Source organism: Centroberyx gerrardi, chromosome 5 (assembly GCF_048128805.1).
Source record: "Centroberyx gerrardi isolate f3 chromosome 5, fCenGer3.hap1.cur.20231027, whole genome shotgun sequence".
NCBI classification, from domain to species: domain Eukaryota; kingdom Metazoa; phylum Chordata; class Actinopteri; order Beryciformes; family Berycidae; genus Centroberyx; species Centroberyx gerrardi.
Genome location: NC_136001.1, coordinates 27,326,343 through 27,345,196, shown reverse-complemented (window position 1 = coordinate 27,345,196; position 18,854 = coordinate 27,326,343). Strand labels below are relative to the sequence as shown.

General features: G+C 44.0%; 1 protein-coding gene across 41 annotated transcripts in view; it reads left to right on the top strand.

Annotated features, from left to right (window-relative positions):
* celf4 (CUGBP, Elav-like family member 4) overlaps positions 1-16,550 on the top strand; it is a 68,157-nt gene extending 51,607 nt beyond the window's left edge. Inside the window, exons 3-13 of one of the 41 annotated variants that reach the window (XM_071918822.1) lie at positions 5,868-5,916; positions 8,559-8,687; positions 9,833-9,912; positions 10,155-10,295; positions 10,569-10,707; positions 11,230-11,382; positions 11,895-12,005; positions 13,093-13,155; positions 13,561-13,638; positions 14,909-15,052; positions 16,423-16,550. In XM_071918822.1, the coding sequence (XP_071774923.1) occupies positions 5,868-5,916; positions 8,559-8,687; positions 9,833-9,912; positions 10,155-10,295; positions 10,569-10,707; positions 11,230-11,382; positions 11,895-12,005; positions 13,093-13,155; positions 13,561-13,638; positions 14,909-15,052; positions 16,423-16,550 (1,215 nt within the window). Of the gene's footprint in view, positions 1-5,867; positions 5,920-7,708; positions 7,733-8,558; positions 8,688-9,832; positions 9,928-10,154; positions 10,303-10,555; positions 10,724-11,229; positions 11,383-11,894; positions 12,006-13,092; positions 13,159-13,554; positions 13,639-14,908; positions 15,053-16,422 lie in introns of all 41 variants that reach the window. The other 40 variants (XM_071918836.1, XM_071918835.1, XM_071918833.1 and 37 more) reach the window with 40 other exon arrangements.
* Positions 16,551-18,854: the final 2,304 nt, after the last annotated feature.

The window sequence follows — 18,854 nt, the reverse complement described above, 5'->3', positions numbered from 1 at the left end:
CTATTCCACAGTCATCTCAGTGCAATTATTTCCCATGCAGCTTTGAAAACGCACACAGAGGTAGAGAGGCGAGAGAGAGAGAGTTAGAAGTCAGAGAGTGCGTGGGCAGGCGTGCGTGCATGCTGGTGCATGAGTGTGTGTGTCTGTCTGTGTGTATGCATGTGCGTATTAGTAGTCTTGCAACCTTGTGTGTTGCCCTTGGTATGTACGGGTTTCTCGATGTCTCTCACATGTGTACGATGTGTGTTCGCACCCTGGGCATCATTTATCAAACCGGATACACACAAATTTGCACAGAAAGCTTTTAAAACTGCTGCAGTCAAACGCATTTCCACAGCAAATCAGACTGTAACAAGTCTTTACAAACATTTGGCATGCATGTTTTGTTAGGAGTAAGTTCTTGCCCAGTACTTCATCATCTCACAATGTTTCAAACATATGGAAATACTGATAAATGAGTGCCAATGTCTCATTACCCATAATGCACACTGCAACCATATCGTCGTTCTACTAGCCACCTCAGTGCTGCGGCGTAACCGCCAGAAAAAGCACAGGCTGTGCCAATTCATAATTCATCTGGATGCTTTTTTATTTAGTATTTATTTTGCTCCTGCCCGCCATGACTGACTGCAGCATGCCACTCATCCCAGCCCAAACAACTAGGGCAAGCCGTCACGTTCTCCGAGTATATTCTTCTATTCCTCGACCCAACGGGAAAGAGACTGACCATCTCCACAAGAGAACGCAGGGAAGGAAAAGAGATGGGGATGTTTTGCTTTATAGTCCTGTTAGTCTCACACACACAGACATTGATCTCTCCGCACTATCACTGTAACATCAGGAGAAAGGTCTGGCTTTAGCCGAATGTCAGGATGAACTACAGGGTGGAAAGAAAACATTCAGTGAGATGTGCAGAAGTTTGTTGAAGTTGTGTTCAGTCACAATAATCCGGGACTGAAGGAAGGTTGGTCTCGTGAGAAAGAAGAGCCCACTTGGGACACAGCAGAGCAAGGACGAGGTAGACAAGGAGAAAGCAGCCTAAGTGCCCAGATGAAGTGATGGAAACAAAACCCAAGGGGGATTTGTCCGTCCATCCGCTCTGGAGTGCCTATCAACACCACAACTCCTTGAAAGTTGTTGTCAGTTAGCCTACTAGTTGCTGAAATCCTGTCACACTGATAGCATGATCCAGAAAACAGCCATAATGACTAACTAGCTGCTGGGGAATGACAAGGTTTGAAGTTGGCATATCATTATGTTAATGGCAATGTGAGGGATATTCTATGGAACAGTAATACTGCTGCGTATCAATATAAAATCATCACTTTTACAGCAGGTTTTCCTCTCTGCGACAGCTCACATGGTGAAATACATTAGGTATCCGCTCAAACGTTTCTAGTTAATTCAGCTAATCCTATCATTGAGCATTTGTGTGTTTTTTTTGTTCCCTACAAGGGCCCAGTTTCCCAAAAGCATCTCTGGGTTATAACCATATTTGTTCAGCTAATGTTTCCACTGGCATGTTTCCATCCCAAGATGACTGTAGTGCATGCTGAGATACTTTGGGAAAGCAGGTCTGGGTCGAGTGCCAGTGGTTCATTTGACAATTATGAGCACAGGCCTATCTGGTTACACTTAGACCAAGTGATATGGGCTCCTGCACAGTATCCTAAACATCTGGAGCGTTCTCCCCTTCAAATACGTGCTGTCATATACTGGCAAGAATCACTAAATCTCCCTATATGGATGACAATGAAGCACACTGTAGAACACTGAGCACAAAACAACTCAAATACCTCAACATTCAAAAGGGACAGAGACAGACCAAAAGAGATTGGATGGAAAAGAAAAAAAGCACTCAGCAGCAGAATGTAAAATAGAGCGAGTTTTGACAATAGTAGTGGAGGAATATTATGAAGGCAGCCTTCTTTGCTTCCCTGAGAGAGTTTCACGGAGTGCTTTCTCACTGTGATAATGAAATGACCTGGCCTGCACTGCTCCACTCTCTCTCTCTCAAAAACACATCCGCTCGGCTGGGGTGAAAATGAGAAAATCCTACCTCCTCTCCTGAGTTTGGTAAAGCGCACTTTCAATATTCTTTTTTCGCAGACAATGATGGGAGTGTGAGTGAGTGTGAATGTTTGTGTGCTTGCATGTGTGTGTGTGTGTGTGTGTGTGTGCGTGCATGTAACGGTGTGTGTGTGTGTATGGGTTTGAACACTGCACTGGTACTTCGTCTTGAACAACATCTTGTAATATACTGTATTTGAAGCACATTTGACATAACAAGGTATTGTACAGAAATTCAGTAGATAGAAATCCCATACAGTTGTCATCATAACATTGTTTTTGTAACTTCGTTTTTTGTGGTTCGCGCACTCAGTGAAATCAATACTATAAACTGCAAAACTACTTCTAACTCAGATCAAGGACTTCAATTTTGTCCCATTTCAGGGTGGAAGCCAATATAACAAAATATAGACCCAAACTGTTTTGAGCTAATCTTGTGGGCCTTGCTAGACACTCAGGCCTTACTAGAATGACTCAGAAGAATGACTCACCAGTTTGGTACAGCACTGACTGCATGCAGGCCCATGTATTCCCTCAGCTTCTAGTTAGCAGGGAATCTATGGCAGCACTGAGGCAGAGCGCTGTCATTGAGTTACATAATCAACAGAGGAGTGTGGCAAGAGTGTGTGCCTATGTGTGTGTGTGTGTGCTTGTGTGTGTGTGTGTGCCTGTGTTTGTGTAGCTGCAGTTCTCTCTGAGCTGTCGATCATGTGGCGTACCAAGGCCACTCTAACACAAGGCTGCTGAGGTGGACTTTCAGCAACAATGGAACTAAGCCTGTGTGTGTGTGTGTGTGCGTGTGTGTTTGTGTGCGTGTGTGTGTGTGTGTGTGTGTGCATGTGTGGTCTTTCCAGTGTATTTGAAGGCATATGTGTGGGAGAATAGGTTGCTGCATTTACAAGGCCGAGGAGAAAAAGCACGCTACTGGCAAGGTATTAAGTGTGCATATTGAGGGATGAGCCAATTTACTGCGTGTGTTTGCTCACAAGTTTACATTTGCATATCTACTGTGTGCGTATTTATTTATTTATACAGTTGTGTGTTCTCATGCATGCCTGGGTGCATAGACCTACCTATGTGTGTCCTTTTGTATGTCTGTGCATGTGGTGTGCGTGTGTGTGTATGTGCGCAACCATGGAGACCTGGAAGAGTAGGCTTACTTACTTCAGTCCATTTGTGTGCAAGTATGCTTATTTGCATGTGTGCTTATCAGTGCCTTTTGGTAGAGGTGGAGATGGTCTATTTTCTCAAGGATGCACACTGGTCCTGGGCTAAAGAGAGCGAGCTCTACTGACTGTATGTGTTGTATGGTTCTGCTGCTCAATGCTGCCATCTAGCTTTGTCCAGCTCCACCTCAGACATCCTAGGGGAGCCATCCATGCTAGTCAGCGTCTGGTTTTAACAACTGTTCAGGGATCAGTTGTCCAGTGGGCTGGTGCTAACTTACCCCATTATGAGCAGGATGATAAAACTGACCTTGAAGCAGTTTATGGGCTTGGGATAATGGAAACTACCAGTAGAGAGCCTATGAAGCTGTCAGTGGCAGAGAAGCCAATGTTTCAGTTGCTTATTATTGTCAACTGTATCTAGAAACTTGTGAGCAAACATTTTGCCTTCTGCTCAAACGGCGATGATGACAGAAGAGATGGTCTGACCCATGCTGATTGATCTATCACTAGACCATTACACATGAAGTGAATATTCCAGAAAAAAATCAAGAATCATGATCCAAAAGAAATCTTCAAAAGAAAAGAATTTTATTTATTTAAATATTAAGTTATTCACCTTCCAGTTGAAGAATTGTTAGGATGTAGTCTCAGTTCAGAGTGAAATTAAAACAAGGAAAAATTCCACATACGCCAGAAACTTAATGCCATATACTGTGCAGGTTAACACCAGCATTGGCATATAAAACCAGTGGAGGTGGAACACAATTAGGTCAGATTGAGGCCAGACCATTTGAATGGGTCAGGGTAAAAGCGCTCATATGTATGCAGGCTTATAGGCCCTCTGGGAGCATTGGGCTGACCTTGTCCCATGCTCTGATCTATGTCCTCATCTCCCCTTCTCTCCTCCTCTCTCTCTCTCTCTCTCTCTCTCTCTCTCTCACTGTCTCTCTCTCCTCCCCCGCTTCCTTTTTATCACCACATTTCTCTGCTCAACACCCGTTTTTCACCTCTCTTTTCTGTCTCAATCCTCCCTTTTTAATCAGTTTCTCTTCCTTCTCACCCCGTTCAGTTTCTCCCTCTGCTCTTGCTCTCTCACTTTGCTATCCCACTCCTTTTTTTCTACCACGTTAACTTCCCACCCTCTCTGTCTTTCACTTTTTACTCATTTCTTTAACTCCCTCTTTTTCCATTCCCCATTTTCTTTACCCCCTCTCGTCCTCTTTCCGTATCAACAGCCATCGTGATAAATAATGCATCACAACACATTAAAAACATTAGTGGGGCTCTCTTGGCTGTCAAAGAGAGGGAGGAAAAGGAGGGAGAGGAAGGAATGGGTAACTCGTTCGTCTTAAATGAATGTTGTGGAGTATGATTTGATTTAGCAGTAGCAATGGAAGAATGTGAGAAAAGGTGCTAGCATTCACTGTGTTTGCGTTGTGTCCTCAAACCCAAACATCTTGCCTTTACTGAACTGAGTCATCTGAAAGCTAGCTGACTCAAAAAGATGGTGACTGTATCAGCGAACTCAAAAGAAAATATTTAATAACATTAAACAAAACACTTATGCTGCATCACACAGAACCTTGACCTTTCCCTCCTCCCCCTTTTCATCCTCCTTCTCCGTCCTTTTCCCCTCCCCTCTCTGGGCACGTTGCCTCCTCTCCTCTCCTCTCCTCTCCCCTCCTCTCCCCTCCTCTCCTCTCCTCTCCTCTCCCCCCTCCCCCCTCCTTCCCTCCATTCCTCCTGGCAGCATGGCGATTGGCATTATTAAAAATTGATTGGCGGCGAGCGTTTAGCAGGGTGGCGAGGCGGGGAGGGAAGGTTTGACAGGCAGGAGTGAAATGAAAGGAGGGCCTCAGCGGACACACTGTGGAAAGGTCTCACTGGGGGACAGGCCGGGATGTGTGTGTGTGTGTGTGTGTGTGTGTGTGTGTGTGTGTGCATGTGTGTGTGCGCACATGTATACAAGCTGGTGTGTGAGGCTCAGAGCAGATTGTGCAGAGAACCACATTTTCTAGCGATGGTTAGTAATTTGAAAAGTCACACATGATACTCAGAATATGTGTTGATTTTGGTGCATGTGTGTATGTGTGTAGAGGAAATGGGGCAATTTATGTGTATATTTAAAATTTCTACATGTCAATACACCAAAGTACATAGAACACATGACGATACCACACAACTGCGTGCAGACACAAGCATACAGATGCAGACACAGAGAGGAGACACACTCAGGCTGTTGACCCAGAGTTACCTCTCTATCATCCTCCCTCCATCCCTCTTTCTATCCTTCCCTTCATCCTTCTCCTTATCCCTCTTTCCAACCCTTCTCTCGCCTTTCATCTCAGATCAAATAATATTTCCCCCCACATTCCCAACCAGCTATTCCCCCAATGGCTATAAGCGCTACAGCTTTTTAGATTTTCAACACACTTTACCAGCAAATTTGACTCTTGAAGTTTTTTCAGGTAAAAGCATGTGCCATTCCATGAGCAGATGATGCTAACCGCTTTCTTTGTCTCTTGTTTTCTCCTTTCTCTTTCCTCCTCTCTTTACCTCTTCTTCTTCTACTATTTTGCTGGCTTTTCTCTCTCTCTCTTCCTCTCTTGCTCTCTCTCTCTATCACAGATGAACAGACCTATCCAGGTGAAGCCAGCAGACAGCGAGAGTCGAGGAGGTATGGCCGTATTCCTTCCTTCCTTCCTTCCTTCCCTCCTTCCTTGCTTCCTTCTTCCCTCTTTCTTCCTTTGTTCCAGTCCTATAAACATGCTGCCTGCGCGTATCAGCCTCACCATTATCTGTCCCATTAGACGATGCCCTGTACCTCGACGCAGGCTGACAGCACGGCCTGGCTGGACCCTCCAGTATTCAGAACACATTATGTAAACGGCGCTCTTCCTCAGCAATGTTGGCCGGCGCTGCCTCTAGCTCCTTTCTTGGAGTTTCATCATACGCGTAGATGCATGTGCATGCACGCACAAATCCACATACACACAAACACACGTGTCTTGTCCGGCTTTAGGGGGAAACCCGTCACTTATCTTTGTCAAACACTTTTAGTAGCGCTGTCCCCGAAAACAAACATTCCTGTTTGACTGATATCACAAGATTGTGTCAACCAAATGAATTGTTGATTCAAATGACAGATCCGTACGGACTGCACTGTGAGTAGTCTGGTATTTTGTGTGTGTGGGTGTGGTTGTGGGTGTGTGTGTCTCCAAAGTCCTGCTGTATTGACAGCTAAGACAGCTTAAAGCACATTTTCTATGTCTAGACTTGTAGTGACCTGCGCTTGACATCAATCAATAGACTGTACAAGAGAGGATTGATGCAGTTTGACTGATTTTGGCTGTAGTCTTTGAAACTTTGCAATTGTTGAAACAATCAGCCCCAGAGTAATTCACTTCAGCCAGGAAAGGGGAGACAGAAAGAGAGAAAAAGAGGAAATAGAGCATGCAAGGAGTTGAAGGTTGATAAGGAAGAGAGGCATACGGGCCGAGAGAGAGGTGTTACCCTGCGAAGGAAGAAAGTCAAGGAAGGGGAGAGAGAAAGAGGGAGATTGCACGGCTTCCTCCTCTGTTTAGTTTGGTCATTCTCTAAGTATGATTGATGGAGCTGGAGGGAACAGAGGCAAGCACTCAGTGTGGGGGAGGAAAGGGAAGGCAATGCGGGGCTTTCGTACCTCCGTCTGTTTGTGGGTCTTTGTTCCTCTGCGTCCTCAGCCCACTTCTGTCCTCCCTATCCTTGCCCTCATCTCTTTCTTCTCTCCACCCCCTTCTTTTCCTAACTTTGTTTCTGTCCTACCTGTGTCCTTTCTTTGTCCTTCTCTCTCTCACTTGGATTTTACTCTCAGACGTGAATGCAAAGTTAGACTTTGTACTGCTAGGCCGTTGCACTGCTAATTGATAAGTAATGCTATATGGTGAAAAGAACAGTGTTATTAAAGGTGCAGCAAAAATATATCACGTATTCCTACAGCATAAGAATAATCAAGTTAAACATTGATAGTTTTTATCATTAAAAACTGACAACTATCAAACATACATATGATAGTTTGGTAACCAATCATGCCTTCTAAATATTACAGAATATCAAGGAAGGTCATGGTCATATACTATTCAGGATGTGTGTGTGTGCGTGAGAGAGAGAGAGAGAGAGAGAGAGAAAGAGAGATTTTAGCAGCCTTCATGACTCTATGCGTTCTTGGTGTGTATTGATTTGATCTCCAGCTGAATATGTTAGTGTGTGTGTTGTGTGTTAAGAGTCCTTTCCAAAAGAGAGATGTAATGTTTATTGGTGCCTTCCCTGGGGACCTGTAAAGGCTTCGGCCACCAATGAGGTGTACGGTGTGTGTGTGTGTGTGTGTGTGTGTGTGTGTGTGTGTGTGTGTGAAGGAGGGGTGGGGAGCAGAGACTTCAAGACTTGTGTGTGTGTGTGTGTGTGTGTCCTCCACCCCTGATGTGCGCTCCACTCTTGTAAACACTCCCCCCCCAGTGCAAGGCCAGAGCGCAGATTAGTCTTGTTGACTCGGCAAGGACACCCTGTCAGGCAGAGGCAGCGGGGAACGGACCCTAAGCGTGCGCGCACACACACACACACGCACATACACACACGCTAATTTGCAGAGCGTATTCACAGGCAAATACATCGAGGCTCATTAATTTCCCAATATATACATCCATTTCCACAAAAGCACAGCATGCTGTATAATGTAGTAACGTACAGCCTTGCACACCAACACATCTGCTACCGTTGTGCACTAACACACTTTCACCTTCTGCCTGGGAATTTCCTTCAATCAATCAGTCAGTCTTTCAATGATTGAATCATGCTGTCAAGCACTGACACTAGTGAACCAGTGCTGGACCTGTATCTGCCCTGATTTTATTAAGTATATGATACCGACAAGCGCCGGTATCTGTCAGTGACTTGGTATGAACATTTTAATTATTATATTGCTAATTTGTGTATACCAAGTGGAGCTGAACACCTTTACATGTACATGTATTTTGGTGGCCATTACTCTGTAAAAATAAGTAGAATTTGTAGTTGAACAAACTTCATGCAAACATGAAATATTAAGTGGTGTTCATAACATAATAGGTGTAAATGGGCAGATAACATCATGTCATCTTGCATTATGTCCACTGGGAAAATTGTTGCATGCCATAACATCGCAAAACTTCTCAATGTTGCATTTTGTGTGAACTGAGGATGAGTGAGATCTGGCGCTACTATTTCATTGATGATGTAGCGTGTCTTTAACTGGGATATCATTGTGCAAAACCTCTGATCGTGACCGGTTCCTTTTCCTTTTAGAAGACAGAAAACTCTTTGTGGGCATGCTCAATAAGCAGCAGTCAGAAGATGACGTGCGGCGCCTTTTCGAGTCCTTTGGCAGCATCGAGGAGTGCACCATCCTCAGAGGTCCCGACGGAAACAGCAAAGGTGAGTCTATAGGGGTTTACGACTGTGAGCCAGCGGACTTTTTCACAGGCTACCGCACAGAATTGATTTGGCCTTTCAAAGTTGGTGACTTTGCAAAGTTCACCTTAACCACCTCATGTTGAGCGATGTCAAAGTGGGCTATGTTGTAATCAACAGACGAGCGGTTACATAAGATTTCTTTAGATTCAAAATTTCAACAGCAAATGCCATCAGAAAGCTTTGTCCACAGGGATGAGAGGGACAAACCACAAATTCTTAACGGATGAACCCCATTAACCTTACGAGTCAACCTACGTGGCTCCGCTTGCCTTCAGAAAGTTTGTCAGAAAAATTACATTTTCTGTTAGGCAATTCATCAACACCCTCTCTTGGCCCGAGAGAGGGAAGAGAGAGAGAAAAAACTTGTCAATGTCTAACCTAAGTCCTCCTCATTAACCGTTGGGCTTCATGTCATGCCAGAAAAGTTGTCCTTTCAAAACATTGTCAGAGTGCTACACAAGTTCACGGCATGAAGTTCATCAGTGGGCTTAGCAGCCAATCAATGTGGCCCGATGATAACTAAGCCTGATGATTACAGTGGGCTTGATCATTCCGATTCCTCCGCGAAGCTCCATTAACAAGGCCTCATCAGCCGGCTTACTCGGCTAAGTGGGCTTTAGCTCGATAATTACTGGGAACTTGATCATTCAAATTCATCAACAGGGCTTGTCAATAGTAAGCGACACCAGAATGCTGTGGCATTTTAAGCCCCATCAGAGGATCCCAAACTTGTTAATGGTGTCAGAGTGGCATGTTTAGCCCGCTTATTGACCGATGATCAACGCCGATGCAACTCTCTTCAGCAGAGAGGGCTTCGTTTACTAAATGCTTTGTAACGGCAATACTGTATGAAGCTTGTCTTGGGCTGAAAAGCGTTAAGGAAATTGAGCAAACGCAAGTGTTACTGATGATTTTGTATGTTTGGTGCACTGCATAGAACAGATTTTGAAGAGGAAATCCTAACACCTTTTTCACCAACATCTTTCTTTTCTTGTCTTTTTTCTTTTCTTCTATTTTCTCTTCTCATGCCTTCCCTTCTCTTCCCTTTCCTCTTTTCGCTTCTCTCACTCTCTCTCTCTCTCTCTCTCTCTCTCTCTCTTTCTCAGGCTGTGCGTTTGTAAAATACTCCTCTCATGCTGAAGCTCAGGCAGCCATCAGTGCACTACACGGCAGCCAGACAATGCCTGTGAGTACGCCATATGTGTTTGTGTGCATGCGCATATAGGTTTATGTCTGAGAGGTGAGTGTCACGTAGCACTTAACTGCTTTCATCCTCCAAATGAGTGTTTGTGTGTGTGTGTGTGTGTGTGTGTGTGTGTAAGTGTAAGACTAAGCATGTGTCAATTTGTACACAATAACATTTTTCTGCCTGCCGTGTGTGTCCGTGTGTGTGTGTTTGTGTGTGTGTGTGAGTGGGTGGGTACACAGGGTGCCTCATCCAGTCTGGTGGTGAAGTTCGCCGACACGGATAAGGAGCGCACCATCCGCCGTATGCAGCAGATGGCTGGTCAGATGGGCATCTTCAACCCCATGGCCCTGCAGTTTGGAGCCTACGGAGCCTACGCTCAGGCAAGACGCCTCACAAAACGCATCCTTTATCCACAGTTATTTATTTATCAACTAAGAAGAATCTGAATTAAGGAAAGGGAGCGCTCAAGCCTAGTGAAACCCTAGTGCATGAACTTGAAACGGTGGTAAAGATGGGCAATAGTCTTTGTTCTGTCTCTATCGCTACCTTCCCTCTTGTCTCTCTCTCTTAACTCACTAACTTCTAAGTCTTTCTCTTCTTCCCTTTTTTTAATTCGCCTCCCTCGCTCCAATCCACTCCCCTCCACTGTGCAGGTGCAGCAGCAGGCGGCATTGATGGCGTCCGTCGGCCAGGGAGGCTACCTCAGTCCCATGGCGGCCTTCGCTGCTGCCCAGATGCAGCACATGGCCACCATCAATGGCCTCCCAGGAGCACCGCTGACCCCCACGTCAGGTAACAGCGGTGAGAGGTCAAAGGTTAAGGCCTCTACTGTAGCATCTTGGGGAATGAATGCAATAGCAATGAATAGTGGATTTAAGCAGCCATATTTCCCCATAGAATCTTTTGTAGCTGGGTCTAGATGGGTCGAAGGGCTGCAAACGAACAGAATGCATTATGGCATAACACACTATCGCCTGAGACAAATGCTACATAATTGGTGCCCATTTGAAATCATCAAGACAATATTCACTATTCCCATTCAATATGTCTAATATTTGCATCTAATGGTTATTGTGTCACAATAAGGGTCGGATTGGGGCAAGAAATCAGCCCTGACATTTAGTGTCTTCACCGGCCCACTGGACCGGCCCCTCTGACATTTGCAAGAATTGCGAGATGGCCAGTCTGGGCCTGGCAATAATAAAGCAAAACTTCTCCATAATATCTTGGGGAAAAAAAATATACAGTGGAATGCTTACTGTCTCTCTCTCTCTCTGTCCCTCCGTCCCTGTCTCCCTCCCCCTGTGGGTGCAGGTGGCAGCACCCCTCCCGGTATCAGCGCCCCCACAGTGACCAGCATCCCCTCCCCCATTAGTGTGAACGGTTTCACCGGTCTGCCGCCCCCCCAGGCGAACGGACAGCCCCCCGCAGAGGCTGTCTTCACCAACGGGATACACCCTTACCCTGGTAAGTCTGATGAAGTCACAGACACATATGCACACACACACACACAAACATACACTCAAGGATACATGCAAATGTGACCACAATTCTCCAAAAATATAAAAACAACATAGTACACATTACACATGTTTGTTATATGTTTGTTATAATCTATTAAAGAGTGACATTTTATTGGAAACCGTGACTACATGAAAATGGCATGGCAACAGCTTGAATCCTAAATGACACACTCTCAAATAGAATAAATTCCAACACACATTCGTTGTAGCAGGACAGAGAAAGCGTGCATGTCGCTGGCTTACAGATACGAATGAGCATGTTCAGGAGGCCGAGGCTAGACGAATGTAGCCCAGAGACAGCGAGCATGTCGAGGAGATGAGTGTTTGGCAAGGTGCTTATGGGCAGCTGGAGCCTAAGTATGCGCTTGTCTCATGAGCCGTGGCTAGTACCTCATTGGTTTTGTCTGTGAAGAGGTGGAAGAAAATTGTTTCTTTTCTCCACTCTTGTCTCCCCAGTGTTGCAGGAGGTGGTTTTTAGGGAGGACTCGGAGAAAAACGGCTTGGGCGTGGCTCCACGGAGTTGTTTTGGGGTTCAGGGTGGCTGCTTCCTCTCCTCTCTCTCTGAAGGTAGCGGCTCCCTCACCCTCCCCCTCTGCCCCCCCCCCCCTCCCCCTCCCCCATCCTCCCCTATCCTCCCTTTACCTCTCTTGCTATCAGAACCGTTTTTTCAGTGTCGCTGTTAGTCCTCGGTGTACTCATGTGGTTTTTTAGTGACGGTGGGGTTGTTATCGGCACGTGTGTGTGTGTGTGTGTGTGTGTGTGTGTGTGTACATACGTACGTAAGCATGTGTGCAGTTTCTCAGTGGTGTGCTCAATGTGCATGTATGTGTAGAGTTGGGTAGTTATGAAGTGTGTCACGGCATCTGTGGTCGTTACTACTGTGTTTACCATGTAGGGTGAATTTTCCGCCATTTAGGATCTCAAATTGGCTTTTTCACATCATAGTGTTTTTAAATAATTGTCTAACTTTGCATCCTACCCATGTGAAGTGGTGACAGCAACAGGTGCATCCAGTGTTGTGAGTGGTGTATTGTAATTTTACCGTTTTATATTTGTAACTACAGCAGATTGTCAGAGAGAGAAATGTATTTTTTTTTTATTTAATAAGGTTCCATAAGAATTGTGTGTAATAGGTACAGGTTGAAGACACTGTGGTGATGGTGGAGCCATGTTATTATGTGTGTTTTTGTTTTCTTTTTAAATTGTGGTCCTTCAAAGTTTTACTTTTCCACTTTGTTTAGTCCTGAAATGCTTTTGAAGAAACAAAAGGTAAAATGCACAGCGAGAGAGATGGAGAATTCTATTCCTCACACACTGACAACGAAGCGAGTTGACACAGCGCTGCTCGGCTCTCTAACCTTTCTGCTTTTCCACTCCTGTCTATTCCTCTTTCCATCGCCGCTCCTTCCGTCCCTCCTCCCTCCCTCCCTCCCTCCCTTGTTATATATTACTCTCGCCTTCCGCCGTGCCCTCTCCTCCCTCCCTCCATCTACATTCTCCCTCTGTCTCTCTCCCACTTTCTCTGTCTCATCTCTCTCGCTCTGCCTCACTCGCACCTTGCCCCCCCACCCCCTCCCCTCCTCCCCTCCTCCCCCTCCTTCCCTCCATCCATCCATGCTCCCCTCCTATTCTCTCTGTCTCTCTGTCGGAGCAGCTCAAAGTCCCACTGCAGCTGATCCTCTCCAGCAGGCTTACACAGGAGTCCAGCAGTATGCAGGTCTGTCTGTCACTCCCACAGGAGCGCTGGTGTGTGTGTGTGTGTGTGTGTGTGTGTGTGTGTGTGTGTGTGTGCGTTTGTGTGTGTGCGTGTGTGTCTGAGAAAGAGAGGGAGAAAGATAAAGATTCATCTTTGTTTGAATTTGAATTTTGTTCATGTAACATTAAGTGTGTAGTTGGGACTACATCAATTTATTCTCTGCCGTGTACGGTGTGTGTGTGTGTGTGTGTGTGTGTGTGTGTGTAACATGTACACTCCATTGTCTGTGTTATCTGATCGATTGCCTGCTGTGCCTCTGCATATATCACAGAGTGTTTGTGTGTACTTGTGTGTGCGTGGGTGTGTGTGTGTATGTGCTCTAGTCATGAGTGTTATCTGATCTGTGGTGTGTGTGTGTCTCAGCAGCCTATCCCGCTGCATACGGCCAGATCAGCCAGGCCTTCCCCCAGCCTCCACCCATCATTCCACAGCAGCAACGAGAAGGTAACACACACACACACACACACACACAGACACACAGACACAATGGTCAGAACGCTCGTAGACCAACATACTCTAATCAGCATTAGTGCACCTATACATTTTAGGCATTTGTTATCCATACATACAGGAAACATTTGTTCACATTTACTTATTTTGTGTGTGTGCCTTTTATGCGGTTGCCTGTAATGAACCAATGAATTGCTAACCACACCCACCTTTAAAAATATCCATGGTCAGTCCGCACTCTGTTTTCAGGAATCCTTTGTTAAAAACAAAGTGTTGGTATTGGTATGGTTTATATGGGTGAGGCAGATCTTCTGATTGGCCATTGAATTGATTAGGGAAGATCCGATCACAGTTTATGTCAGGTTGAACAATCAGCTTTTTTTTGGCGTTTTGAAAACAACCCAAGGATGACAGTTTCAGATTAAATAATGAAGCACAGAAAAAAAAGACATTTAGGATGTCAGGCTGTGTTACAGTGATTATCCTAGCTGGCTGTAGAATAACTAACATTACTATCAATACTGAGCGTTTCAAACAAAGCTGTAAAGCTCCTCGAACTCAATGACCTCCGGGCAATTCATGCTTGGGACTTTACTGCCCCCTTGTGGTAATAAACAAAACAATGAAAATCATTTGAACAGCTGTGGAATCCCAAAGGTTACCATTTAAGCGTCAAGATCTTATTCAGAAACTTAAAATGAGAGAGCCGGTAGGGGTTCAATGTCTTGCTCAAGGATACATGAATGTTGTGGGGTGAACCTGTGACCTTTCCATTATGGGTGATCACTCTAAGCCACCATGCCACCTGAGCACCAAAATTACTGTCAACTCATAATTGCATGCTCAAGTAAATTGCTCCACAATTTTCTCTACTTTTGCAACTCTCTGAGGATGAATTTGATTTCAGTTGGCTTGATATTGAGGAAAATATGCTTCAAGTTGGATGCTCTGGAGCATTCTTAGATACAGGAAATTTAGAAATAATTGCCCCCTAAATACCCTAAATCGAGAGTAAGGAGCTATTCTATTCTCCCTATTCTTTTATTCTCTGCCTCCTTTATTTTCTTTGTTTCTTGTTCTTTGTATCGTCCTCCTTTCATCGTCGAGCCTCCTTCTCCGACGGTTTACATTTTCATCCACATTCCCCCATCCTACGCTCTCCGTGTCTCTCTTTCTCTGACCCTTCCCCCTTCTCTCTCTCTCTCTCTCTCGCTCTCTCTCTCTCTCTCTCTGTCTCTCTGTGTCTCTCTGTTTCTGTGTGCAGGACCAGAGGGTTGCAACCTGTTCATCTACCACCTCCCTCAGGAGTTTGGGGATGGAGAGCTGATGCAGATGTTCCTGCCTTTCGGTAATGTCATCTCCTCCAAAGTGTTTGTGGATCGGGCGACAAACCAAAGTAAATGCTTTGGTGGGTAAAAACGAATAAAACCAAAAGATTATTGATTATTTATTCTGATTATTCTTTTACTAATCACCTTCTTCACTGCAGCCAACAACCCCCCTGCCCCCCAACACCCCTTTAAGAAAGATTATTGAAAACGAAACATTGGGGATTTTCCCTACAGTTGTGTGAAAGCTGGTCGCTCCTGAGAAAGGAGGAATGGAGAATCAGTGTGTCTGAGGAGTTTTCTATTAATTATTGAAGCCGTGTTCCTTTTAACCTGTTATTATTCATTTCTTATTTTGATAATAATTACTGTGAGCTCACAAGTCAGATTGATTGTGATGAAATTGGGTAAAAATGAGTCCTGTTTTAATGTTATATATACACATTACTTTGCCACTGGGACGTATGAGTACAAATGAATTGCTGGTATCAGTCTTTGAGGTTGGTGGGTGGCACTCAGTCTCTGTTGCTAACTTAAAACAGTGAATATGTTGAGAAGATAACAATTGCTTTAACATGTCAAGATATCACTGCTGTTGTGCTATGACTCTATATGCCATTGAGAGTGCAGAACCCACAATTATGTGGTAAATTATAAACGGAAACATGATGTTTCTCGCATATTATAGAAGTTCCCCAGTTTGCAGCTTATGAAGATTATGTGATGGAGAGTTCCTAAGGTGTAAACAACTTTGGAATTGGCTTTTGCCTATTTTTCAACGTAGTACATAGTTGTTAAATTCATCACTTCTCTGCGCTTTACTGTTTTGAGGTGCAGGTATGATTTTGTGATTTGATGCTTTCCAATAGTTCATTATAACATGTAAATTCAAAATCAAACCCCCAAAAACAGCACAACTATGTTGATGTTTTGGTTTCAATCCCATCATAGTGTGATTTTGGTTGCATGTTGCTATCTCTGTCATTATTGTGATCCTATTGTTGTTGTACTATGATGTCTGTAATATGTTGACAGTATGGATTTCATAATATATTTATTGCACCTCTCATAAGCATTGTGGATATTTGCAATGACTATATTTGAATTCATATTTTCACACACTAGATACAAAACTCGGCATTCAATGGAATTTACACAGCACATTTATCTATGTCATGAAAGTGTTATATATTTGAATATTAATGCTTACGACAGGTAGGATGTGTTGCTGATAAAAATGTTGGTGTTACAGATTAGTTTTACAAATGAAATGACTGTATTCTCATAACTATATGTAACCTTTACAAGATTGGGTCGACACGTTGAACCTCATCCTCATTGTCCATTCTTTTCTAACCCCCAGCTGTCCGTTCATCCTGATCTAACCTCGTGCCTCTTTCTCTCTCGCTCTCTCTCTCTCTCTCTCTCTCTCTCTCGGCCCGTCCCCCAGGGTTTGTGAGCTTCGATAACCCGGGTAGTGCCCAAGCTGCCATCCAGTCAATGAACGGCTTCCAGATCGGCATGAAGAGACTCAAGGTGCAGCTCAAGAGGCCGAAGGACGCCAACCGCCCCTACTAGCCCCCCGCCCCACCCAGCCGCCCCCGTCCTGGGGGCCGGGGCAGCCGCTGCGCACAGGGAAACACAGGTCAGACACCGGGCTCCGCTCAGCCGCCGAGCTCCTGGAAACATTTGTTCTCACTGTAGTTCGATAGATGATTAACTGAACCCACGCATACACTACTAACAAATATTACATTGATGAAAGCAGAAATGGCAGGCCCATTTATGGAACGGCCTGACGTGGTTTCAGTAACCTTTTATAAATGTCATAAAACATTTGCAGATGCTTAATAACTGGCTGATCATCTGCAAATTGCTTGTAAAGAATAATGATTAAGTGTTACCCCTTGGTTGATAGTTCAAGTAGGTGTTTGTAAATGTTAATTCCACCCTCGTCAATATGATTCATTATTGTTTAGGATTTACTGTAGACTCCCTGCTAATCCACTGTTACCATTCTGTTGTTTCACTGGTTGTATTCTGGGACAAAACAAAATTATGAAACCGGACACATACAAATCCAAGACCTGTAAGATGCTGTAATGTCTACTTTGTAGTTGAATGGCTTATAATTGCATCACTATACAATGAAAATCAAAGCCCTCCAGAAATGTAATTGACATTAAATTTTAATAGATATTTAATAGAAATTTTTGCATTACTGAATATGTTTGATCATGCGCCCGCTCTGTAGTCCAGTCAGCTTTCATGTCTCCGGTTCAAACAAACAAGGCTCTACTGTGTTTATTTACATGTAGCTTCCTCGTTTTTGTAAAACAGGGTTACAGTAAGTGACCCCATATGTTACCCTGTAGGTAAAAGATAATTGGCAAATGGTTCAGTGTGTTGCACAGGGAAGGAATTGCTTCCAAGGGAGAGACATTTATTACCCCTCAGGCGGGTAATTGTGCCGTTCCTCTTTGTCTCCTCCCTTCATCTGTGTGATGGAGAGTTTAGACTGTGTCGTTCATTCACCGCTGATGACTTCATTCAAGGGCAACTTATCACCCACTCACAAACTAACTGAACCGTACCAGACTGTGTCCCGAGGCAAATCACTGCAGGAAGAATAGTGCAATCTGATATGAATGTGTCAAAAAATATGTGGCACCATCCCTTTATATATCAAAACAAGTTATGCAGAATGTTATAGAGAATGTTTTTTTTGTTTTGTTTTCTTTTCTTTTTGTGTGAAATAACAAAGATGACAGATGGCGATGACAGTGTTTGGCATTGCTGTTGATGAACACATCCTGCCATGGTTACACTTGCAGTAACATTTCTCAGTTTTATTATTTTTACATGCAAATTAATAATAATGTACAGTTATGGTACAGAGTTATCAGATTGCCAGGTTCATATTCAGACAGGAGGTTGGAGTGCTACTTAACTTCCAATGAGACAGGAGGGTTAAGGTGCTTTTGAATTAAAATTCCCTCATCATGGTAAAAAAGAGAATTCAAAGCACTCTAAATGTGGTTTAAAAAAACATCATTTTATTGGTTTATCAAATAGAAAAAGATGAAAACAACATTATTGCCAGGGTGTTAAATTAACTGTGCGCAGTGCAGCACTGAGTTGTCTCAGCAAAATGATCTCTGTTCATCCACACTAGAACCGAGACTCTTAGTCCTGGCTATGTTTTTTAGAGGCAGGCCGCACTGGGCCATCTGCCTGTAAATACAGCTAGTATCAACAGTGAAAGGTGGCACAAGGGGAGTGATAATGACTCATTAATGGCAACACTTAGCATATCAAATTCAAAAGTGTCAAGAAATTCAAGAATGCAAAATAGAAAATATGATGCATATTAACTAGACATACAATTTGGGCACCAATTTTCTGATAAGCTCTTTTGAGCAGAAGACACACATAGATCAGATAACACTCATGACTAGAGCACACACACACACACACACACACACACACACACACACATACACACAAACACTGTGATATATGCAGAGTGTAATTTTAAATGTTAGAAAATAATTATTGACAATGTTATCATGGTAATGTGTGCTGCCTTTTCATTGCCCTTTCATCATTTTAACATGGAGGGGCATGAAAATAGGGACACTGCCCTGTTTTGTTTATACTAGTAATTTAACTATGACTTACCGGTAATTAAAATATGGACAATTTGTAATACTTTGATTTGGCTTTCCAGGTTATGTTGAGCTGGATCACATGTTGACTACTTGCTACCCGCCACTGAGTGCAAACTCAACATCTGGACCACTGAGGCTGCTTCAGAAACAGGAGGGAGAGAGTGATGAACAAGTCAAGGACAACTCCGTTGGATGTACTAAACCTTTGGAA